This window comes from Schistocerca piceifrons, chromosome 6, assembly GCF_021461385.2.
Source record: "Schistocerca piceifrons isolate TAMUIC-IGC-003096 chromosome 6, iqSchPice1.1, whole genome shotgun sequence".
NCBI lineage: Eukaryota > Metazoa > Arthropoda > Insecta > Orthoptera > Acrididae > Schistocerca > Schistocerca piceifrons.
The window spans coordinates 518,148,438-518,167,588 of record NC_060143.1 but is presented as its reverse complement, the minus strand read 5'-3'; the positions used below and the strand labels follow the sequence as shown (position 1 = coordinate 518,167,588).

Sequence of the window (19,151 nt, the reverse complement as noted above, 5' to 3'; positions counted from 1 at the left end):
TGTCCCGGTCATGAGTCCAAAGGAAAGAACGGTAAAGGTGGTGGGATTCACAAAGGAGAAGGACAGCCTTTTCGGGTAGGGCTGGGCTGAGAGGGTGGATGGTTTTGGTAGGGATATGGGTGGCGACGGTGTCAGACAAGGTCTAGTGCAGGAAGGCAGCAGTGTGGGAGATATTACCAGGAGTTTGTAGGGTAAGGTCATGGTGTTCAACCTAGGTGTGTATGGAGTCCTGGTAGGCATCCCAGTTGGCACAGGAGTAATCGTGTACAAGTTTAGTAGGGATGTCAGGGCGAGGAGCGGGGCGGGGATGGCGATCATCATAGATAGTGAGGAGGACGGGAGCATGGTCACTGCCAATAAGGTCAAGGACATTCACGGTGATCTGCTCAAGGCAAGGACTGCATCAGGAGTGGTGTTGGATTCGGGTTGAGTGTGCTGGGGGAGGGGAACCAGGTCTCCCTGGAGGGTGGTGAAAAACCAATGCCACCGATAGAGTTTGGCAGGAGCACGGCTGTGGATATTGAGGTCAGAGGCAATCACATAGGTGGAGAAGGTGCGGTCAGTGTGGACCAGGAAATCGTACAGGATGGGGATACGAGGGCAGACATAAATGGTGGCACATGTGACGGTAAGGGTGTGGAAGAAGAGTATGAGGGTGAGATGCTCGGCAGGATTGTTGAGGAGAGGTTCGGGCTGAACAGTGAGGTGTTTGAGGTGGCCGAGAGCAACCCTGCCACATGCCAGAGGATATGAGTTATCAGTGCGGTGAAGGGTGTAAGGAGCTGTGGAGATGGAGATACGGGGTTGAAGGAAGGATTCATTTAGGATGAAGGCATCAACGTGGTGCTGATGGAGGGTGTGGAGGAAGGGGAGTTTGTGGGTGGGCAGGTAGCAGATATTATGGTACAGGATACTGTAATGTCGTCACACCATGGCAGGGGAGATTTAGACGAGGGTGGTGAGGGGGATGAAGGTGAAGTGGCCCTGGTTGTGGGAGTAGGTGGCATAGGTGGTAAGATGGAATGGGCAGCGAGGGCGATTTTGGAAAGGGTGTGGGAGTGTTGGAAGGGGTGGATGTTTTGGAGCACAATGGTGATGAAATGGATGATGTCCTCTGCAGTAGGGGGAGGGCAGAGTGAGTCATTGGGGTGGATGGGGTCATCAACGGGACAGACAGGGACGGTGAGCTCAGGGGTGACAGAAGGAGGTTTCGCTTTACACTTCAAGGAGTAGATAGGATGGGCTTCGTTACAGGTGATGCAGGAGGGGGGAGAGGTGAGATTGTGGCAGTTCTTTAAGAAGTGGGAAGCTTTGTATTGGGGACAGGTAGGGGGCTCCTGCAGGCAGTGGTAACATGGTCATTGTACTTGAGGCAGCATTGGCAGCGGTAGGAATGGACGGGGGGAATGGGAGGGGTCCACTTTATGACAGCAATTGTATATGAGGTCTCCCTCTGTAAGGAGGTGGTCAGTGGAGGAGGACGAATCGGTGATTATCGGCATTAGGTAAGTCGGCCCGGCATCATTAAAGATGTGACGGGCCAAGTGGATTTCCATGTTGGGATGGGAGTTGAGTTCCGCCAACGCTAGAAGAAGGATATTATGGAGACATGGCTTAGCCACAGGATGGGGTACGTCGGTCCAGCACACAGTTTTAATATGGCATGAAGTTTCATATTAACGCACACTCCACTGCAGAGTGAAAATTTCATTCTGGATCACAATAAGTGTTGCAAACTGCTTTCTGTTTAATGGTGCGTGGCTGTAATATCCTTAGAATTATCTACTGCACCTCAGCGATATTTTTTACACTTGTGTCAAGTTTTGGTATTACCTCTTAAACGAAAATATGTTCACATTTTTTTAACTTATCTCACATCCATGAGAATCATTTCACATAGGATCTTGTGGAAGTTCAGCTACATTTCTTTTATTATTATTATTATTATTATTATTATTATTTGCAGATATGTACTACGGTATGTATTCTTGATATGTTGTACAGCCCTGAGGATTTCCTCACAATGGGTCTATGGAATATGAAGTAAATCTTGAAACTGTCACTGCCCCAACACCAATTATGCCCTGTACAGGTTATGCCACACGAGCGGGCTTTTTTTACAAGAGGCCACAGACTGCAGCGAGACGTAGAGTCCTATAGCCGTCTGGCTAGCTATGGAACGAAACGCGAAGACCCAAATATCGAGTCAGCTGCTGTGCCTCTAAAAAATGTTTTACTTAAAAGAAACAAAGCTACATCCATCTATACTCATTAAAGCTTTTACTTTTCAGTACCTACTACATTTTATTTCACAGACTTTTCTTTACACATTTTAATTCATAGATACTTCTTTACAAAATAATTGATGCATAATTAATATATCATCTCATTAGTACATCGTTTCTTTCAGTGAATATACAGATATATTTATATATGTAAAATTATTTATAATATTGTCAGCCATTAATTAAAATTGGGACTACTTTTTTATTCATTCATAAAGTAGCAATCCAAATGGCTTCCGATTTTCCGCAAACAAGACTGTCTGTATGAACTTCTGACGGTCTCGGGAGTTTCTTCCCCAATCTCGGCCAATTCCTTCTTCCGTTCATGGATGCAACGAAATTCTTGGGACTTACGTTTGATAGGAAATTCTCATCTTCTCACAACTCTTACGTGGCAGCTCGTTGTATCGCTGCCTCAATGTTCTACGTGTTTTATGCAGTACCTGGTGGGGAGCGGATAGGACCAGCCTCCTCCGTTTATACAGGTCCCTTGTCCGTTCGAAACTGGATTTTCATCCGCACGTCCATCCATCTTAGGTCGTCTCAACACCATCCACCATTGCGGGATACGTTTAACAACTGGTGCCTTCTGTACTTGTCCTGTTGAGTGTCTTTATGCTGAGGTTGCTGACTTTCTGTCGTCCTACTGACGAGATGTTCTCCTCAGTCATTAAGTGAGCCGTCTGTCTTCTATGCCCGGTCACCTATCCTCTGTTTTTCGACTATACTCTTGACAGCCAGTATGGGCTTCGCCCGTCTTTACTATTGCCTCCCGAAGTTCGCTTTCGTTTTCTGCTTCGACAGCTTTGTTTTTTGCTCCCTGCTAAGTTCCACATAGGTACGAGCTCATCATCGGTCGTGCTTCGTGTGATGTCCTTAGGTTAGTTAGGTTTAAGTAGTTCTAAGTTCTAGGGGACTGATGACCACAGCTGTTAAGTCCCATAGTGCTCAGAGCCATTTGAACCATTTTTTTGATGATCCTTTTCATTATCGGCTTCTTGAGCAGTGCTCGATTTTTTTTATCGCGGAGCTCTACGCCCTTTATCAGGCCATTCATACATTTGGCGGCACTGGCTTCCAAATTGCGTCATCTCGTCAGATTCTCTCAGTGCTCACCAGAGCCTTCGCGCACTGTATTCAGTCCATGCTTTAGTAACACCGGGTCCAAGAATTCCTCCCTGATTAAAGACGCAATCTACACTAATGGCCATTAAAATTGCTACACCAAGAAGAAATGCAGATGATAAACGGGTATTCATTGGACAAATATATTATGCTAGAACTGATATGTGATTATATTTTCACGCAATTTGGGTGCATAGATCCTGAGAAATCAGTACCCAGAACAACCACCTCTGGCCGTAATAACGGCCTTGATAAGGCTTGGACATTGAGTCAAACAGAGCTTGGGTGGCGTGTACAGGTACAGCTGCCCATGCAGCTTCAACACGATACCACAGTTCATAAAGAGTAGTGACTGGCGTATTGTGACGAGCCAGTTGCTCGACCACCATTGACCAGACGGTTTCAATTGGTGAGAGATCTGGAGAATGTGCTGGCCAGGGCGGCAGTCGAACATTTTCTGTATCCAGAAAGGCCCGTACAGGAGCTTCAACATGCGGTCGTGCATTATCCTGCTGAAATTTAGGGTTTCGAAGGGATCGAATGAAGGGTAGAGCCACGGGTCGTAACACATCTGAAATGTAACGTCCACTGTTCAAAGTGCCGTCAATGCGAACAAGAGGTGACCGAGACGTGTAACCAAAGGCACCCCATACCATCACGCCGGGTGATACGCCAGTATGGCGATGACGAATACACGCTTCCAATGTGCGTTCACCGCGATGTCGCAAAACACGGATGCGACCATCATGAGGCTGTAAACAGAACCTGGATTCATCCGAAAAAATGACGTTTTTCCATACGTGCACCCAGGTTTGTCGTTGAGTACACCATCGCAGGCGCTCCTGTCTGTGATGCAGCGTCAAGGGTAACCGCAGCCATGGTGTCCGAGCTGATAGTCCATGCTGCTGCAAGCGTCGTCGAACTGTTGGTGCAGATGGTTGTTGTCTTGCAAACGTCCCCATCTGTTGACTCAGGGATCGAGACGTGGCTGCACGATCCCTTACAGTCATGCGGATAAGATGCCTGTCATCTCGATTGCTACTGATACGAGGCCGTTGGGATCCAGCATGGCGATCCGTATTACCCTCCTGAACAAATCTATTCCATATTCTGCTAACAGTCATTGGATCTCGACCAACGTGACCAACAATGTCGCGATACGATAAACCGCAATCGCGATAGGCTACAATCCGACCTTTATCGAAGTCGGAAACGTGATGGTACGCATTTCTCCTCCTTACACGAGGCATCACAACGTTTCACCAGGTAACGCCGGTGAACTGCTGTTTGTGTATGAGAAATCGGTCGGAAACTTTCCTCATGCCAGCACGTTGTAGGTGTCGCCACCGGCGCCAACCTTGTGTGAATGCTCTGAAAAGCTAATCATTTGCATATCACAGCGTCTTCTTCCTGTCTGTTAAAATTCGCGTCTGTAACACGTCATCTTCGTGATGTAGCAATTTTAATGGTCAGTAGTGTATGTACTTGTAAGGAACGACTTGATTAATAGGCAAACGGGATTTCAGCTCAGAAAGGCATGGGAACCAGTACTGGGGAGTAGTAAGACATCGACGGCCGTACACGAAGGAATGTGAGTCAACTCAAACGGGGAATCTGAGTCCGCACAGTTAAACTGGGCCCCAACATTCCCGCGGCGAGCGCGCTGGACCACGGCTTCCGGCCTCGATTTTCCCAGAGTCGCGCAAGCGGAGACCGTGGACCGTTTCTCCGGCAGGGGGCACTGGGTGTCGCCGTGTTCTATGAGTCGTCTACGATGACGTTACAGCACCACGCCTTGGCACCTGCCATTTTCTAGCGAACCGGCTGATGTATTGGCGAATCACTGCAGCAACACGTCAGTAAGCACCTGAAGATGACGAGCAGCTGTATTGTTGAAATATTGTGCAGCTTTCATAAGACGCCCGTGAGGCGGGAGCGATTTATTATTATCACTATTATTATTATGTACTGCTCATGTACTATAAACATTGTAATGGTTACTGTATTTTCTACTACTACTACCACCAGCACCACTTTTGTACTACTATTACTATGTACTGCTCATCTACCACTCGTATTGTAATGTTAACTCACGACGCATGTCTTGTTAAATATATGGTAGGGCCAGAAAACCAGATGAAATGAATGCATAGACAAAATCTGTCTATGTAAAAGGTAGTGTCCTGACTCACTCACTCAGTCACTCACTAACTCATCATCGCCCACCCCAAACTGCAAAGGATAGAAAATTGAAATTTGCAGAGGGTGTTGATCTTATACTGTAGGCGTCGTTTAGGATGGGATTTTTCGAAATTATTGTCCTTAGGAGGTTGAAATAGGGGATAAAATGTTTCTGAAAATATGTAGCTATTATGGCAATTTTGATGTTACTTGGTTTCTCGGTCAGAAATAAAGAACTGTGTGTTTCAGCTTCTTTGTAAATTCAACCACTAACGGAGGTTAAATAGTGGGTATAAGTTTTTTTTGAAAATAAATCATTATTGAAGAACTACTAAAGCATTTTTAAAGCTACATCTATAAAAACTGGTACTGGACTTTTGGGCTGGAAATAAAATATATATAGGTTTCAATGTTTTAGAAATTCAGCCCCATAAGAGAGTGAAATAGGGCCGATTATCAAAGCATTTTCAAACTAAATCTATGAAAATTTATTTTTGGCTCCTCTGTTAGAAATAAAAATACACACATCAGAAAAAATTTTGCGTCACCTTGGTTCCGAAAGTTCCGGAACCTGTAGAGAAAATTGGAATAGAGATCAACATAAACATCATTTCCACTGTTTTTATTGCTCATGAAAACCACACATTGCATGTTGTGCCACCACACAGCGAGACCTTCAGAGGTGGTAGTCAAGACTGCTGTACACACCGGCACGTCTAATACCCAGTTGCAAGTGCTCTTGCAATGATGCATGCCTGTATTCGTCGTGGCATACTATGTACAAGTTCATCAAGGCACTGTTAGTTCTGATTGTCCCACTCCTCAACGGCGATTCGGCGTAGATCCCTCAGGGTGGTTGGTGGGTCACGTTGTCCATAATCAGCCCATTTCTATCTATCCGAGGCATGTTCGATAGGGCTCACGTCTGGAGAGCATGCTGGCCACTCTAGTCGAGCGATGTCGTTACACTGAAGGAAGTCATTCACAAGATGTGCACGATGGGGGCGCGAATTGCCGTCCACGAAGACGAATGCCTCGCCAATATGCTGCTGATATGGTTGCACTATCGGTCGGAGGATGACATTCACGTATCGTACAGCAGTTCGATGACCACCAGCGACGTACGTCGGCCATATATAATGCCACCCCAAAATTGCAGGGACCCTCCACCTTGCTGCACTCGCTAGACAGTGTGTCTAAGGCATTTAGCCTGACCGGGTTGCCTCCAAACACGTCTCTAACGATTGTCTGGTTGAGGGCATATGCGACACTCATTGGTGAAGAGAACGTGATGCCAGTCCTGAGCGGTCCATTCGGCATGTTGTTAGGCCCGTCTGTACCGCGCTGCATAGAGTCGTGGATGCAAAGATGGACCTCGCCATGGACGTCAGGAGCGAAATTGCGCATCATGCAGCCTATTGTGCACAGTTTGAGTCGTAACACGTCGTCTTGTGGCTGCACGAAAAGCATTATTCAACATGGTGGCGTTGCTGTCAGGGTTCCTCCGAGCCAGAATTCTTAGGTAGCGGTCATCCACTGCAGTAGTAGCCCTTGAGCGGCCTGAGCGAGGCAAGTCATCGACAGTTCCTGTTTCTCTGTATCTTCTCCATGTCCGAACAACATCGCTTTGGTTCACTCCGAGATGCCTCGACACTTCTCTTGTTGAGAGGGCTTCCTGGCACACGATAACAATGCGGACGCAATCGAACCGCGGTGTTGACCATAGAGGCATAGTTGAATTTCATACAAAACGAGCCGTGTACCTCCTTCCTGGCGGAATGACTGGAACTGATCGGCTGTTGGACCCCTCCGTCTAATAGGCGCTGCTCATGCATGGTTGTTTACATCTTTGGGCGGGTTTAGTGACGTCTCTGAACTGTCAAAGGGACTGTGTCTGTGATAAAATATACACAGTCAACGTTTATCTGATATTTTAGTGAGTTTCGATGTGGTCTCTCTCTTCACTCGTGTTCCTCTGTCTGATTCGTTGCGGTTAATTGAAGCCAGGTTTGGTGCTGATTTAACTAATCTCTTTAGGCATGTGTTGACATCCACTTACTTTTTATTTAATGACCAGTATTACGAGCAGACAGATGGAGTTGCGATGGGTAGTCCGTTGTCTCCTGTGATCGCAAATTTGTTTATGGAAGACTTCGAGGAACGTGCATTGGAGTCGGCGCCTTTAAAACCCGCCTGTTTCTATAGATACGCTGACGATACCTTCGTTGTTTGGCCTCACGGTAGGGAGAATTTGAATGTCTTTCTAGAACATCTGAACTCGATCCACCCGAACATTCGTTTTACGATGGAGGTGGAAAAGGATGGTTGCCTTCCCTTTCTCGACGTGTTGGTTAGGAGGAAGGATGATGGATCATTGGGACATGCAGTCTACAGGAAACGTACTCACACCGACTTGTACTTACAAGCTAATAGTTGTCACCATTCGGCTCAGCGTGAAGGGGTACTTCGTACCTTGGTACACAGGGCACATATCGTTTCTGACGCTGAGACTTTGCCAGCTGAGCTGTCCCATCTTGAAGTTACATTTCGTCAAAATGGTTACAGTGATAGACAGATTGAACGTGCGTTGCGCTATCGACCAACTGTACATCAGGTGATTGATGATAATTCTGAGTCAACACCTAAGTCTACTGCCTTCTTGCCTTACGTAGGAAACACGTCCAATAAGATCGGTCGTATTTTACGGAAATACGATGTGAAATGTGTTTTCCGACCTCCAAGCCAAATAGATCTGCTATTGCCGAACATTGCTTGGATACTGGTCACTCCATGTTATATAATAACACCGAGATATTGGCATGCACGTCCAGCTATTGGGACAGTGTAATTCGGGAGGCAGTTGAGATTAAATTAGCGAGCAACCTTGTTAACAGGGATGGAGGTTTCTGTTTAAACTCTGTTTGGAATCCGGCTCTCTCCCTTGTCAAGAAACAGAGGGACAGACTCAATGCTACCTCACCTGCGAATTCATAGTCTCACTTTCGATAGCTCTGACTTTGGCCATCTTTGGTGGCACTAGTGTTCAGTGTGTGTGTGTTATCTTTCCTGCTTGGGTCCGAGAACCGAGGTATTAAATTTGCATGTACGTCGCCTGTCCGTTGCAGTTTGCCTTGAAAATGGCGGGGTGTTCTCCCGCCGAAATATCGGCGGTCGCTGAAAGTGTTACCTGGCTGAATTCCTGGAAGTTATTTGAAAATTTTCACTGTATTTGGAAAAAAAACCTACCGGGGGTTGAAACACGGGATGAAAATCTTTTAGGAAAATATTTCGTTGTGTTAAAGTTTTAGCTAATTCTATGAAAACTGGTATGTCACTCTTCGTTTGCATGTAAAGAAATATGTATTAGCGAATTAAAGTTTCTGTGGAAATATCACCACAAGAATTCAAAAGGCATGATTAACAAAAACCTTGAACTCCAGTTGCCAGAATCGCTTCTATGGCCATAATTAGCTTGAAATTCTTGGAAGGAGTTACAATTTGTGAACAATATGAAATGAAAACCAAAAACATCCGTGGAGACCATAAAGTCTATGCGAGCAAAGCAACGCGCGCTAAGCTCGTAATAAATATACCTTACTCCATTTTTCCCTGTCATTCTCTGACTGATTAGAGTGGGCTATCTGACATCAGACTCACCGTTGAGCTCGGTTCCTTTCAACCAAATGGCAGAAAGCGAGTGTGGGACAGTGCTGTTCACAGTTGGGAGCGGATTCCCACTCTTCAGATTTACATGAGACCAAAGAGATACTTCATGCAAAATATGATCGGAACTGAGGGATTGGCGCTGTCTTTAATTTGTTGCTATAAGGGTATACGTAGTGCATCTAGGTTATCTGTTAGTGTGCGCAACAAAGAGGATCTGCTCTAAGTGTGTAACAGTGAGAGAAAGTTGCACATAATAACCTTAGAGGAAAATACTCTTTTCCTTGTGTGTTCTCATTACCAAAACCTCCTTTTGATATATTGAACCATTTGTCAGATGTGCTGAAGTGTAATAGGGACAAGGTTTCAACCATTAAATTAATTAATTCCAGCAAAATGTATCACTGACGCCAACAGTCATTTTAAATGAAGGAATGAGAAATAAATTACTTTATGTCACCATATATAGCTTTTTTATTATTGATTATTCTCCTGTCCTACAAACACCTTTAACAAACAAATATAATAGTACAGATGTTTCTTCGCTTCAGTGTACAAGGTAGTCAAATTAATGTACAGTAACATAAAATTAAGTCATGAGCAGAGTAATTTCATAGCATGGACACAGTCTGAAATGATCCCTTCACAGAAAAAAACAATATTTGTATTTAATTTCCCATCCACATAATTTATTGGCAAGGAATGGGGACCAAATAAAGATGAATGATGAGATGGAAACCAATGAAGAAATTTTTATGAAATTTATCACGGTTTGTATTTAATGATTTCCACAGAATAGCAAGAAAAAGTACAAGGAATGTAAGAAAAGAGGTGTCGCTCTGTGTACTTTACATCACTGAACCAGGTGTGTAACTTGCAAGAGTCAGGCATTTTCTGCCATTGTGAGCGTTTTGACGCGACTCCAAATCATGAGAGACACTGCAATTTCAACACCTGAAATCCACATTAGACTGCATTACCGTGTTAAAATGGAATTTAATGACAATAATGTTGTTGTCTTCTTTGCAGATGCCAATAACGCCCTGCATACTTCTCAGATTTCTAGATTCGTTTATGGGAAAAGATAAATAGACGAAATTAGGGTTCAACCTAAAGCTGACTAGGTATCGGAATGGAAACTCTGACTGTACATGGATCAAGAATGAGGCAGGAAATCGGCCAATGCTTTCTCTTTTATTCCCGAAAAGAACTATCTCGACATTTGTCTTGGGGGATTCAGAGAAACCACAGATCATCTAAACTGGGATGGACAGAGGGTCAGTTTCAACTAGTCTCGCACAGAATGTGAAACCCAAGTCCCACAACTGTAGTGTCACCTCACTCGATATAATCTACATAACGTATTCCAACTGTATACTGGTTACATGTAAAATGGTAGATTCTTCTGAAAGCACAGTTGAGACGTAGGAACCTGTGCGGGCCAGAAAAAGGCAGCGATCGCTAGGTATGTCTATATGCCAGATGGATCTCGTAACTAAATGGTTGATTTGAAAGTCACATACAATGCTTCGTGTGTTTCGTTTTGGTGGTGGTGTGGATAGTGGGTTAACGTAAAGTACTCAGTTGTTGAATGAAATAATGGGGGGATGACTAAGTTAGCAACACTTGCATGCGTTTTCCTGTCATTTCTAGTAATGCTGAAATGTAGTTTCTTCTAGTTCGATTACTCTCTGGGTCTTCACGTAATGCAAGATGCCCTTAAAACATGTAAAGTGTTCCAGAAGCACATCTTGATGAGTAATTTCAGTGCGAATAGTGCTCCTAACACAATATCTGAGTTTAGTTGGTACTAACTACAGACGAAGAACTGAGCGACTGAATACGATATGGGAAATGGTAAGATACAGGCTCGGAAGGGAGAAAGGAAGGAATGACGCAGAGAGATAATGCTCGATTAGCAATAATAATGTATCCACAGTCAGGCAATTGCAAATTCATTAAAATGACTTCATGGTTGACGAGAGATGGGAGGGGTGGAGGGGCCTGTGAGGTCTGTTGGAGATGAAATCTTTGTCGAATTGGCGCTTTTCCATGTGACTGCCGTGACGTATTTTACGTTGCCTCTGGTTTACAACCTCTGATTATTCCCAACAACGAATCTTCCAGTTTGCGTCTTCGTACTGATGGCGATGAAGTTGTCGCAGTGAGTCGGTGAGCGTCTGAGACGCCCGCTAGTAGGTACAGGTTCCATCGGCGCACTGTAGGCCGATCAGGCAGGGACAGACGTACCTGTAGACGCCCGTGTACAGGGAACCCTTATCGCCCGGATCGGCGGACAGCCAGAAGTCCTGTGGTTGGTTGTTCGGCCGGCAGGAGTCACCACTCACACCCTTCAGGGAACAGGTGGGCAAACCGAACCTGCCGCCGCCTGTAACAAGAAGGAGTCGCCGTCAGACAGCAGTTAGGGTTCACAGCTGTGCCACCAGGCAACAGAGGAAAAACATTTTTATGTTAAGTAACGATCTGTATAGAGAAAGTATGACTGGCTTGCCACTGTGAGCCCATTGCACAGATGCTCATACTGAAATGGACCGCTGCAGTGCACGCACTAATACAAAAAACGAAAAAGAAAACAAAAACCGACGCACAACGAAGAAGTTATCCGAATGGGACGGAAATCAGTAGATGTACATGTACAGATAAACAAATGATTACAATTTCAGAAAAACTGGATGATTTATTAAAGAGAAGGAGCTTCACAAATTGCTCAAGTCAATAACGCATTGTTTCACCTCTGGCCCTTGTTGTTGTTGTTGTGGTCTTCAGTCCAGAGACTGGTTTGATGCAGCTCTCCATGCTACTCTATCCTGTGCAAGCTTCTTCATCTCCCAGTACCTACTGCAACCTACATCCTTCTGAATCTGTTCAGCGTATTCATCTCTTGGTCTCTCTCTACGATTTTTACCCTGCACGCTGCCCTTCAGTACTAAATTGGTGATCCCTTGATGCCTCAGAATATGCCCTACCAACCAATCCCTTCTTCTAGTCAAGTAGTGCCAAAAATTTCTCTTCTCTCCAATTCAAATCAACACCTTCTCATTAGCTATGTGATCTACCCGTCTAATCTTCAGCATTTCGAAAGCTTCTATTCTCTTCTTGTCTAAACTATTTATCGTCCACTTTTCACTTCCATACATGGCTACACTCCATACAAATACTTTCAGAAACGACTTTCTGACACTTAAATCTATACTCGATGTTAACAAATTTCTGTTCTTCAGATACGCTTTCCTTGCCATTGCCAGTCTACATTTTATATCCTCTGTACTTCGACCATCAGTTATTTTGCTCCCCAAATAGAGAAACTCATTTACTACTTTAAGCGTCTCATTTCCTAATCTAATTCCCGCAGCATCACCCGATTTAATTTGACTACATTCCATTATCCTCGTTTTGCTTTTGTTGATGTTCATCTTATATCCTCCTTCCAAGGCGCTGTCCATTCCGTTCAGCTGCTCTTCCAGGTCCTTTGCTGGCCCTGATAGAATTACAATGTCGTCGGCGAACCTCAAAGTTTTTATTTCTTCTCCATGGATTTTAATTGCTACTCCGAATTTTTGCTTTGTTTCCTTTGCTGCTTGCTCAATATACACATTGAATAACATCGGGGATAGGCTACAACCCTGTCTCACTCCCTTCCCAACTACTGCTTCCCTTTCATGCCCCTCGACTCTTATAACTGCCATCTGGTTTCTGTACAAAATCCTTTCGCTCCCTGTATTTTACTCCTGCCACCTTCAGAATTTGAAAGTGAGTATTCCAGACAACATTGTCAAAAGCTTTCTCGAAGTCTACAAATGCTAGGAACGTAGGTTTGCCCTTTCCTTAATCTATTTTCTAAGATAAGTCGTAGGGTCAGTATTGCCTCACGTGTTCCAACATTTCTACGGAACCTGGCCCTTATGCAAGCCGTTATACCGCTTTGGTATTGATTGACGGTGTTGTTGGATGTTCTCCTGACGGATATCGTGTCAAATTCTGTCCAATTGGCGCGTTAAATCTTCAGAATCCCGAGCTGGTTCCAGTGCGGTGTCCCTAATGCTCCAAACGTTCACGATTGAGGAGAGATCCAGTGACCTTGCAGGCCAAGCTAGGCTTTGGCAAGCACGAAAAATTGCTGGGACTGCAGGTGTGTGCCTGCCCTCAGACTAATGCAGACACTCACGTGGAGGCGACTCCTCCACACCATCAGGGGATTGTGCCGTTGCCACGCCAACCGACGTCTGAACCTTCACTTGGCGGTGCCGGTCATTAACACGACGATCCTCGCCAAGGCGTGGTATGTCGCTCAGCTGCTGACTGCCCCGAAACTTCTGGGAAATTCGATTACGAAAGCAGTTTACTGGCTGCTTTGGCGACACTCCATCTTCAAAGTGCGAGCCACCGCCTGTGACCTCGATCGGTCACTCGGGGGACTGGGATTGATCGATCTCCGGCGGAAGTGCACGGCACTCCTCGTCCACCGAACAAAAACGCTGCAGACCGACCATCCGAACGGGACAACGGCAGCCATATTGGATCGATACCGGCCTCAGTCACAATGCGCTCCAGTTTCAGTAGTGGGCATCCGCTACGTCAGGGAATTTTATCTCGCACGCAGTTATGTCTTGGAGGCGGCTACAGATCGGAATACGTCGGAGCGACGGATCTATGAAGCTCTCCTAGGCTGTCCACCAGCGCACAAACTGGAAATACGGATACCAGCGGTCGTCTTGAAGCAGGCATGGGCTAATATTAACAACCCATTCCTGCCGTCGGACATCAGTTCGTTGTGGTACCGAGTCGTCAGTGACACCTTTCCAACTAACAAGGGAACATCCCCATCGCACCCCCCACAGATTTAGTTATAAGTTGGCACAGTGGATAGGCCTTGAAAAACTGAACACAGATCGATCGAGAAAACGGGAAGAAGTTATGTGGAACTATGAAAAAATAAGCAAAATATACAAACTGGGTCGTCCATGTGTAATACACCCACTATAAAGGGCAATATGAGACTGGGAGCGCCGTGGTCCCGTGGTTAGTGTGAACAGTTGCAAAACGAGAGGTCTTCAGTTCGAATCTTCCCTCGGTCGAAAATTTTAACTTTTTATTTTCAGTTTATGCGAAAAACTCTTATGTTTTCATCACTTTTTTTGGTTGGTTGGTTGGTTGTTTTGGGGAAGCAGACAAGACAGCGAGGTCATCGGTCTCATCGGATTAGGGAAGGATGGGGAAGGAAGTCGGCCGTGCCCTTTCAGAGGAACCATCCCGGCATTTACCTGGAGTGATTTAGGGAAATCACGGAAAACCTAAATCAGGATGGCCGGACGCGGGATTGAACCGTCGTCCTCCAGAATGCGACTTTTTTTTGGAGTGATTATTACATCCACAAGAAAACCTACATCGGGCAAGGTAGAAGAATCTTTTCACCCATTCGCCAAGTGTACTAGTTAGGTGGGTCGACAACATATTCCTGTCATGTGACGCACACGCTGTTCAAATGGTTCAAATGGCTCTGAGCACTATGGGACTCAACTGCTGAGGTCATTAGTCCCCTAGAACTTAGAACTAGTTCAACCTAACTAACCTAAGGACATCACAAACAGCCATGCCCGAGGCAGGATTCGAACCTGCGACTGAAGCGGTCTCGCAGTTCCAGACTGCAGCGCCTTTAACCGCACGGCCACTTCGGCCGGCACGCACACGCTGTCACCAGTGTCGTATACAAAATATCAGACGTGTTTTCCTGTGGAGGAATCGGTTGACCAATGACCTTGCGATCAAATGTTTTCGGTTCCCATTGGAGAGGCACATCCTTTCGTCAACTAATCACACGGTTTTGCGGTGCAGTCGCAAAACACAGACACTAAACTTATTACAGTGAATAGAGACGTCAATGAACGAACGGACAGATCATAACTTTGCGAAAATAAAGAAAGCAAAATTTTCAGTCGAGGGCAGATTTGAACCTAGGACCTCTCGTTCCGCAGCTGTCCACGCTAACCACGGGACCACGGCGCTCCTCGCCTCATATTGCCCTTAATATTGCCTATCTTACACATGGACGACCCAGTTTGTATATTTTGCTTATTTTTTCATAGTTCCACACAACTTCTTTCTGTTTTCTCAATTGATCTGTGTTCAGTTTTTCAAGGCCTATCCACTGTGCCAACTTATAACTAAATCTGAGGGGGGTGTGATGGGGATGTTCCCTTGTAAGCAGCGTCTAGCAGACATTCACCTCAGCCAGACGAACGCGTGCAGCCAGTGTGGAGCTGCCGACACCAGAGACCACCGTATAGCGTGCCGCTACGTATGGGGAGTATGGGAGTTGTGCCCACTGATGGTGGGGCTTATCAACCACACTGCACCTACTAGTGTGACACCAATGTGGATTATCCGTCCTGACCTTAAACTGCACCCAAAGAAGAAGTGCACCGCCGTGGCCTGGCTCCTGGGACACACTGCCTACGCCATTTTTGAGTTACAACTCAGTGGCGCCGTGTAGTACATGGCCTACCTGTGGGAATCTGATCAACGATTGCAATGTTCACCGCAGTACCGCGAACATTTTGCCCACACTTTATCGGTTGCGTTATTGTACGGATATCAGAGGATGCTTCACTTACAGTGAATACTTTCGCTGGAAGAATCCCATTTGTTTCTCTTTTCTCATTATAGTTTTCCATTTTCTCTTAGTTTCTTACCTGATACACTTATCTCAATTTTTGTTTACGTTTGGCAACTCATACTGATTTTTTTTTAGAACTGTTTATTGTTGTAACGATGCTATGTTCATAAATAAATTTGATAGTCGATATTGCGTTCGCACAGTCCAGAACATTTATTTTTCCAAAAAAAAAAAAAAAGACAAGCTATAGAAACTATCGCCCTGTGCGGGCGGTCATTATGTTGCTGATGACTTGCCATGAAGGGCAACGAAACAGGGAGTAATACATCGCCGACGTATCGCTTTGCTGTAAGGGTGCTGCGGATGACAACCAAAGGTGTCCAACCGTGGAATAAAATGGCACCCCAGACCATCACGCTCTTACGGCAGGCGACAGTTAGGTTGGTATTCCATCCCTGTCTAGGTCGTCACTAGACACGTATCTAGCCTGGAATCTCATTGACTGGAGTAGAACTGTCTTCAGTGATGCCTCCAGCTTCGAACTTAGCACCGATTACCTGCGAAGACCTGTCTGGAGGCGCCTCGGACTGTCAAATCTCACCTTGGCCAGTAAGGTTGCCAGAGTTCTCCAGAATTGAGAATGTTTGTAGCATTATGGGCAGGTGCCTCCAAATAGCTCTGAATTTTGACGATCTTACTAGCCAGATGGACAGAATTTGGCACGGTATCTCTCTGAGAGACATGCAACAACTCTATCAATAACTGCTTGCATAAGGGCCAGCGTGTAACTTGTTCGACGCTCAGTTTAGTTGCCCTTCTGGCGACCCAAACTGGGCTTACATTTTACACGGCGAGAGTTTGTACTGCTTGTCTTCGTGCTTGCCTAATCTCACCTTGGCCAGTAAAGTTGCCGGAGTTCTCCACAACTGAGAATGTTTGGAGCATTATGGGCAGGTGCCTCCAAATAGCTCGGAATTTTGACAATCTTACGATCTCACTAGCCAGTTGGACAGAATTTGGTACGATATCCCTCAGAGAGACATGCAACAAATCTACCAATAACTGCTTGCGTGAGGGCCAGCGTGTAACTGACTTGCTTACTTTTTGATGCTCTTTCCCTTGAATAAACCATCCGATTGTTCTGAAACTGTCATTTGTTTGTCTGTATATGTACATCACATAGATCGATTTCCGCCGTATTTGAATAATTCCTTCGTGGTGCGTCGTTTTGTCTTACAGTCCATATAGCATAGGTACAGTGAAATGACGATTGCGGTTTGTTTTTTGTCTTAGAGTGTATTTAGCCGTTTCTAGTTGTGGAACTCCCCCCTTTCGCCCAACAGAGTCCACTTTGAATCTCCTCGTGATTTAGTTTCACACACATCCGCCCCTTTACAATTTTTGTGACCTACAATCCTTTCCCCTCTTCTTCTTCTTCTTCTTCTTCTACTACTACTACTGCTTGTCTTTATCCACTACTTCTTCCCCCTTCTACTCCAATTTTATTTTGCCCTTCCTCATTTCATTTTTGCTTAGTTCAAAGATGCGTCTCCAAAGAAATTTCGTCCCGGTTCCCAAACCCTATAGCACGGTCGGCGAAAGAAGAACCCCTGTAGCTGGCAGTGCTGTTGCCTGCTTTCAACTGCAAGGTGCATAGAACTATATTACAGTGTCACACTTCTTTGAAATATATCTCTTGTAAATACTAGGACCTCACTCTAACTTTTATAAAAGGTATGATAAAAATACTACAGTAGAGCGTCAAAGATTTTCTACATCCGAATCTACTTCTGCTTGGCTACTCTGCAAATTACACTTAAGTGCCTGGCAGAGGGTTCTTGGAACCACTCTCACACTATGATTCCACTCTCTAACAGCTTGCGGAAGAAAACAACACCTTTATCCCTCCGTGGGAGCTCTGATTTCCCTCATTTTATTATGATGATCGTTTCTTCCTATATAGGCCGGCATCAACAAACTATTTTCGCATTCGACGTTGGTGACTGAAATTTAGTGAGAAGATCCCCCCCGGAATAAAAAAGCCTTTGTTTAATTATTCCCACCACAAATCCTTTATCATGTCAGTGACACTCTCTCCTATTTCGCGATAATACAAAACGTGCTGCCCTTCTTTGAACTATCTCGATGTACTCTGTTAATCCTATCTGGTAAAGATCCCACACCACGCAGCAGTACTCCTGAAGAGGTTGGATAAGTAGGCAGTCTCTCTAGTACATCTGTTATATTTTTTTATAATGAACGGGGTAAAGACGCTGCTGGCTCCTCCGGTAGCTGCAATTGGTGAGCGAGAGTCTGTAGCACTTACCGATCATGCAACAATGACCCTCAGGACACACCTCGCCCTTCCCGCAGGACAGGTAACCCGCTTGCACGCTCAGCACCATGGTGATAGCAAAGATGGCTGCTACTGAGGTCTTCATGGTGACACCTGAAACAATATCGACTAGTTCTTCAGAGCAATGCACTTGTAGAGACATCAGTGATGTTGCAGCAGCAGAGGCAATGATGCGAAGTCGGAATTTAATTCTGCTACCTTCCAGGTAAAGGTAGCACCCAACAGCGGCCAAGAGCGCACCTATAATTCCTTGAGATCTCCATGCAGACTCGGGGACTTCTGAGAAGGCGATCCCACAATACGTATACAAACTTCCGCAGGCTGAAAGGCAGCTAAGAGCGTTTCATTATGTTCAGGTGTAATTGTGTCTGCATTACTCTGCCTGGCGGATCGTGGAAGGTTTCACTGGACTCGTCGATGTCGTAGATGTCTACATAGTATTGGCGTAAGCTACGCACTATATCGGCTTGCTCCATTACGATACGTCCATAATCTGTTGTGGGAGAATGAATACAAGGGCGTCGGCGGCGGGTCTGATGCTGAAGCAATGATATATGGAAGTCAGTTCTTCCGTCACCAAAGAACGTGTCTTGGATCGCATTTTCAAACCTTCCATTTATATTCTCTTCAAGGTCAACAATTTTGCTTTTACGCGCCTCTACATAATTCGTAGAGGGACGTGATCCGCAGCATCACGAAGTTCACACAGGATGGAACAGTAATATTAGTAAGTTCTCCGAAAGTCTCGCGCTTTGGCAGCACGGAAAAGTATCAATGTTTGCCTGAGCCTCGATTTTGCCAGCTGTGTCCACCAGTCAAGGGTGGAAGAGTACTTCCCAGTGGACCGTAGAGTACGCTCCCACACGCATCACGTCATCGAGAGAGGAGTCAGCTAGGTGAGCGACGT

At 45.4% G+C, this 19,151-nt stretch overlaps 1 protein-coding gene across 1 annotated transcript in view; it reads right to left on the bottom strand.

The window, feature by feature from the left end:
• The window catches only part of LOC124803427, a 250,963-nt gene extending 232,634 nt beyond the window's left edge, over window positions 1-18,329 (bottom strand). The window contains exons 1-2 of the mRNA XM_047264610.1: window positions 18,215-18,329; window positions 11,505-11,643 (exon numbers count right to left, since the gene is read on the bottom strand). Of these exons, the coding sequence (XP_047120566.1) occupies window positions 11,505-11,643; window positions 18,215-18,329 (254 nt within the window). The remainder of the gene's footprint in view (window positions 1-11,504; window positions 11,644-18,214) is intronic.
• Between the last annotated feature and the right edge of the window lie 822 nt (window positions 18,330-19,151).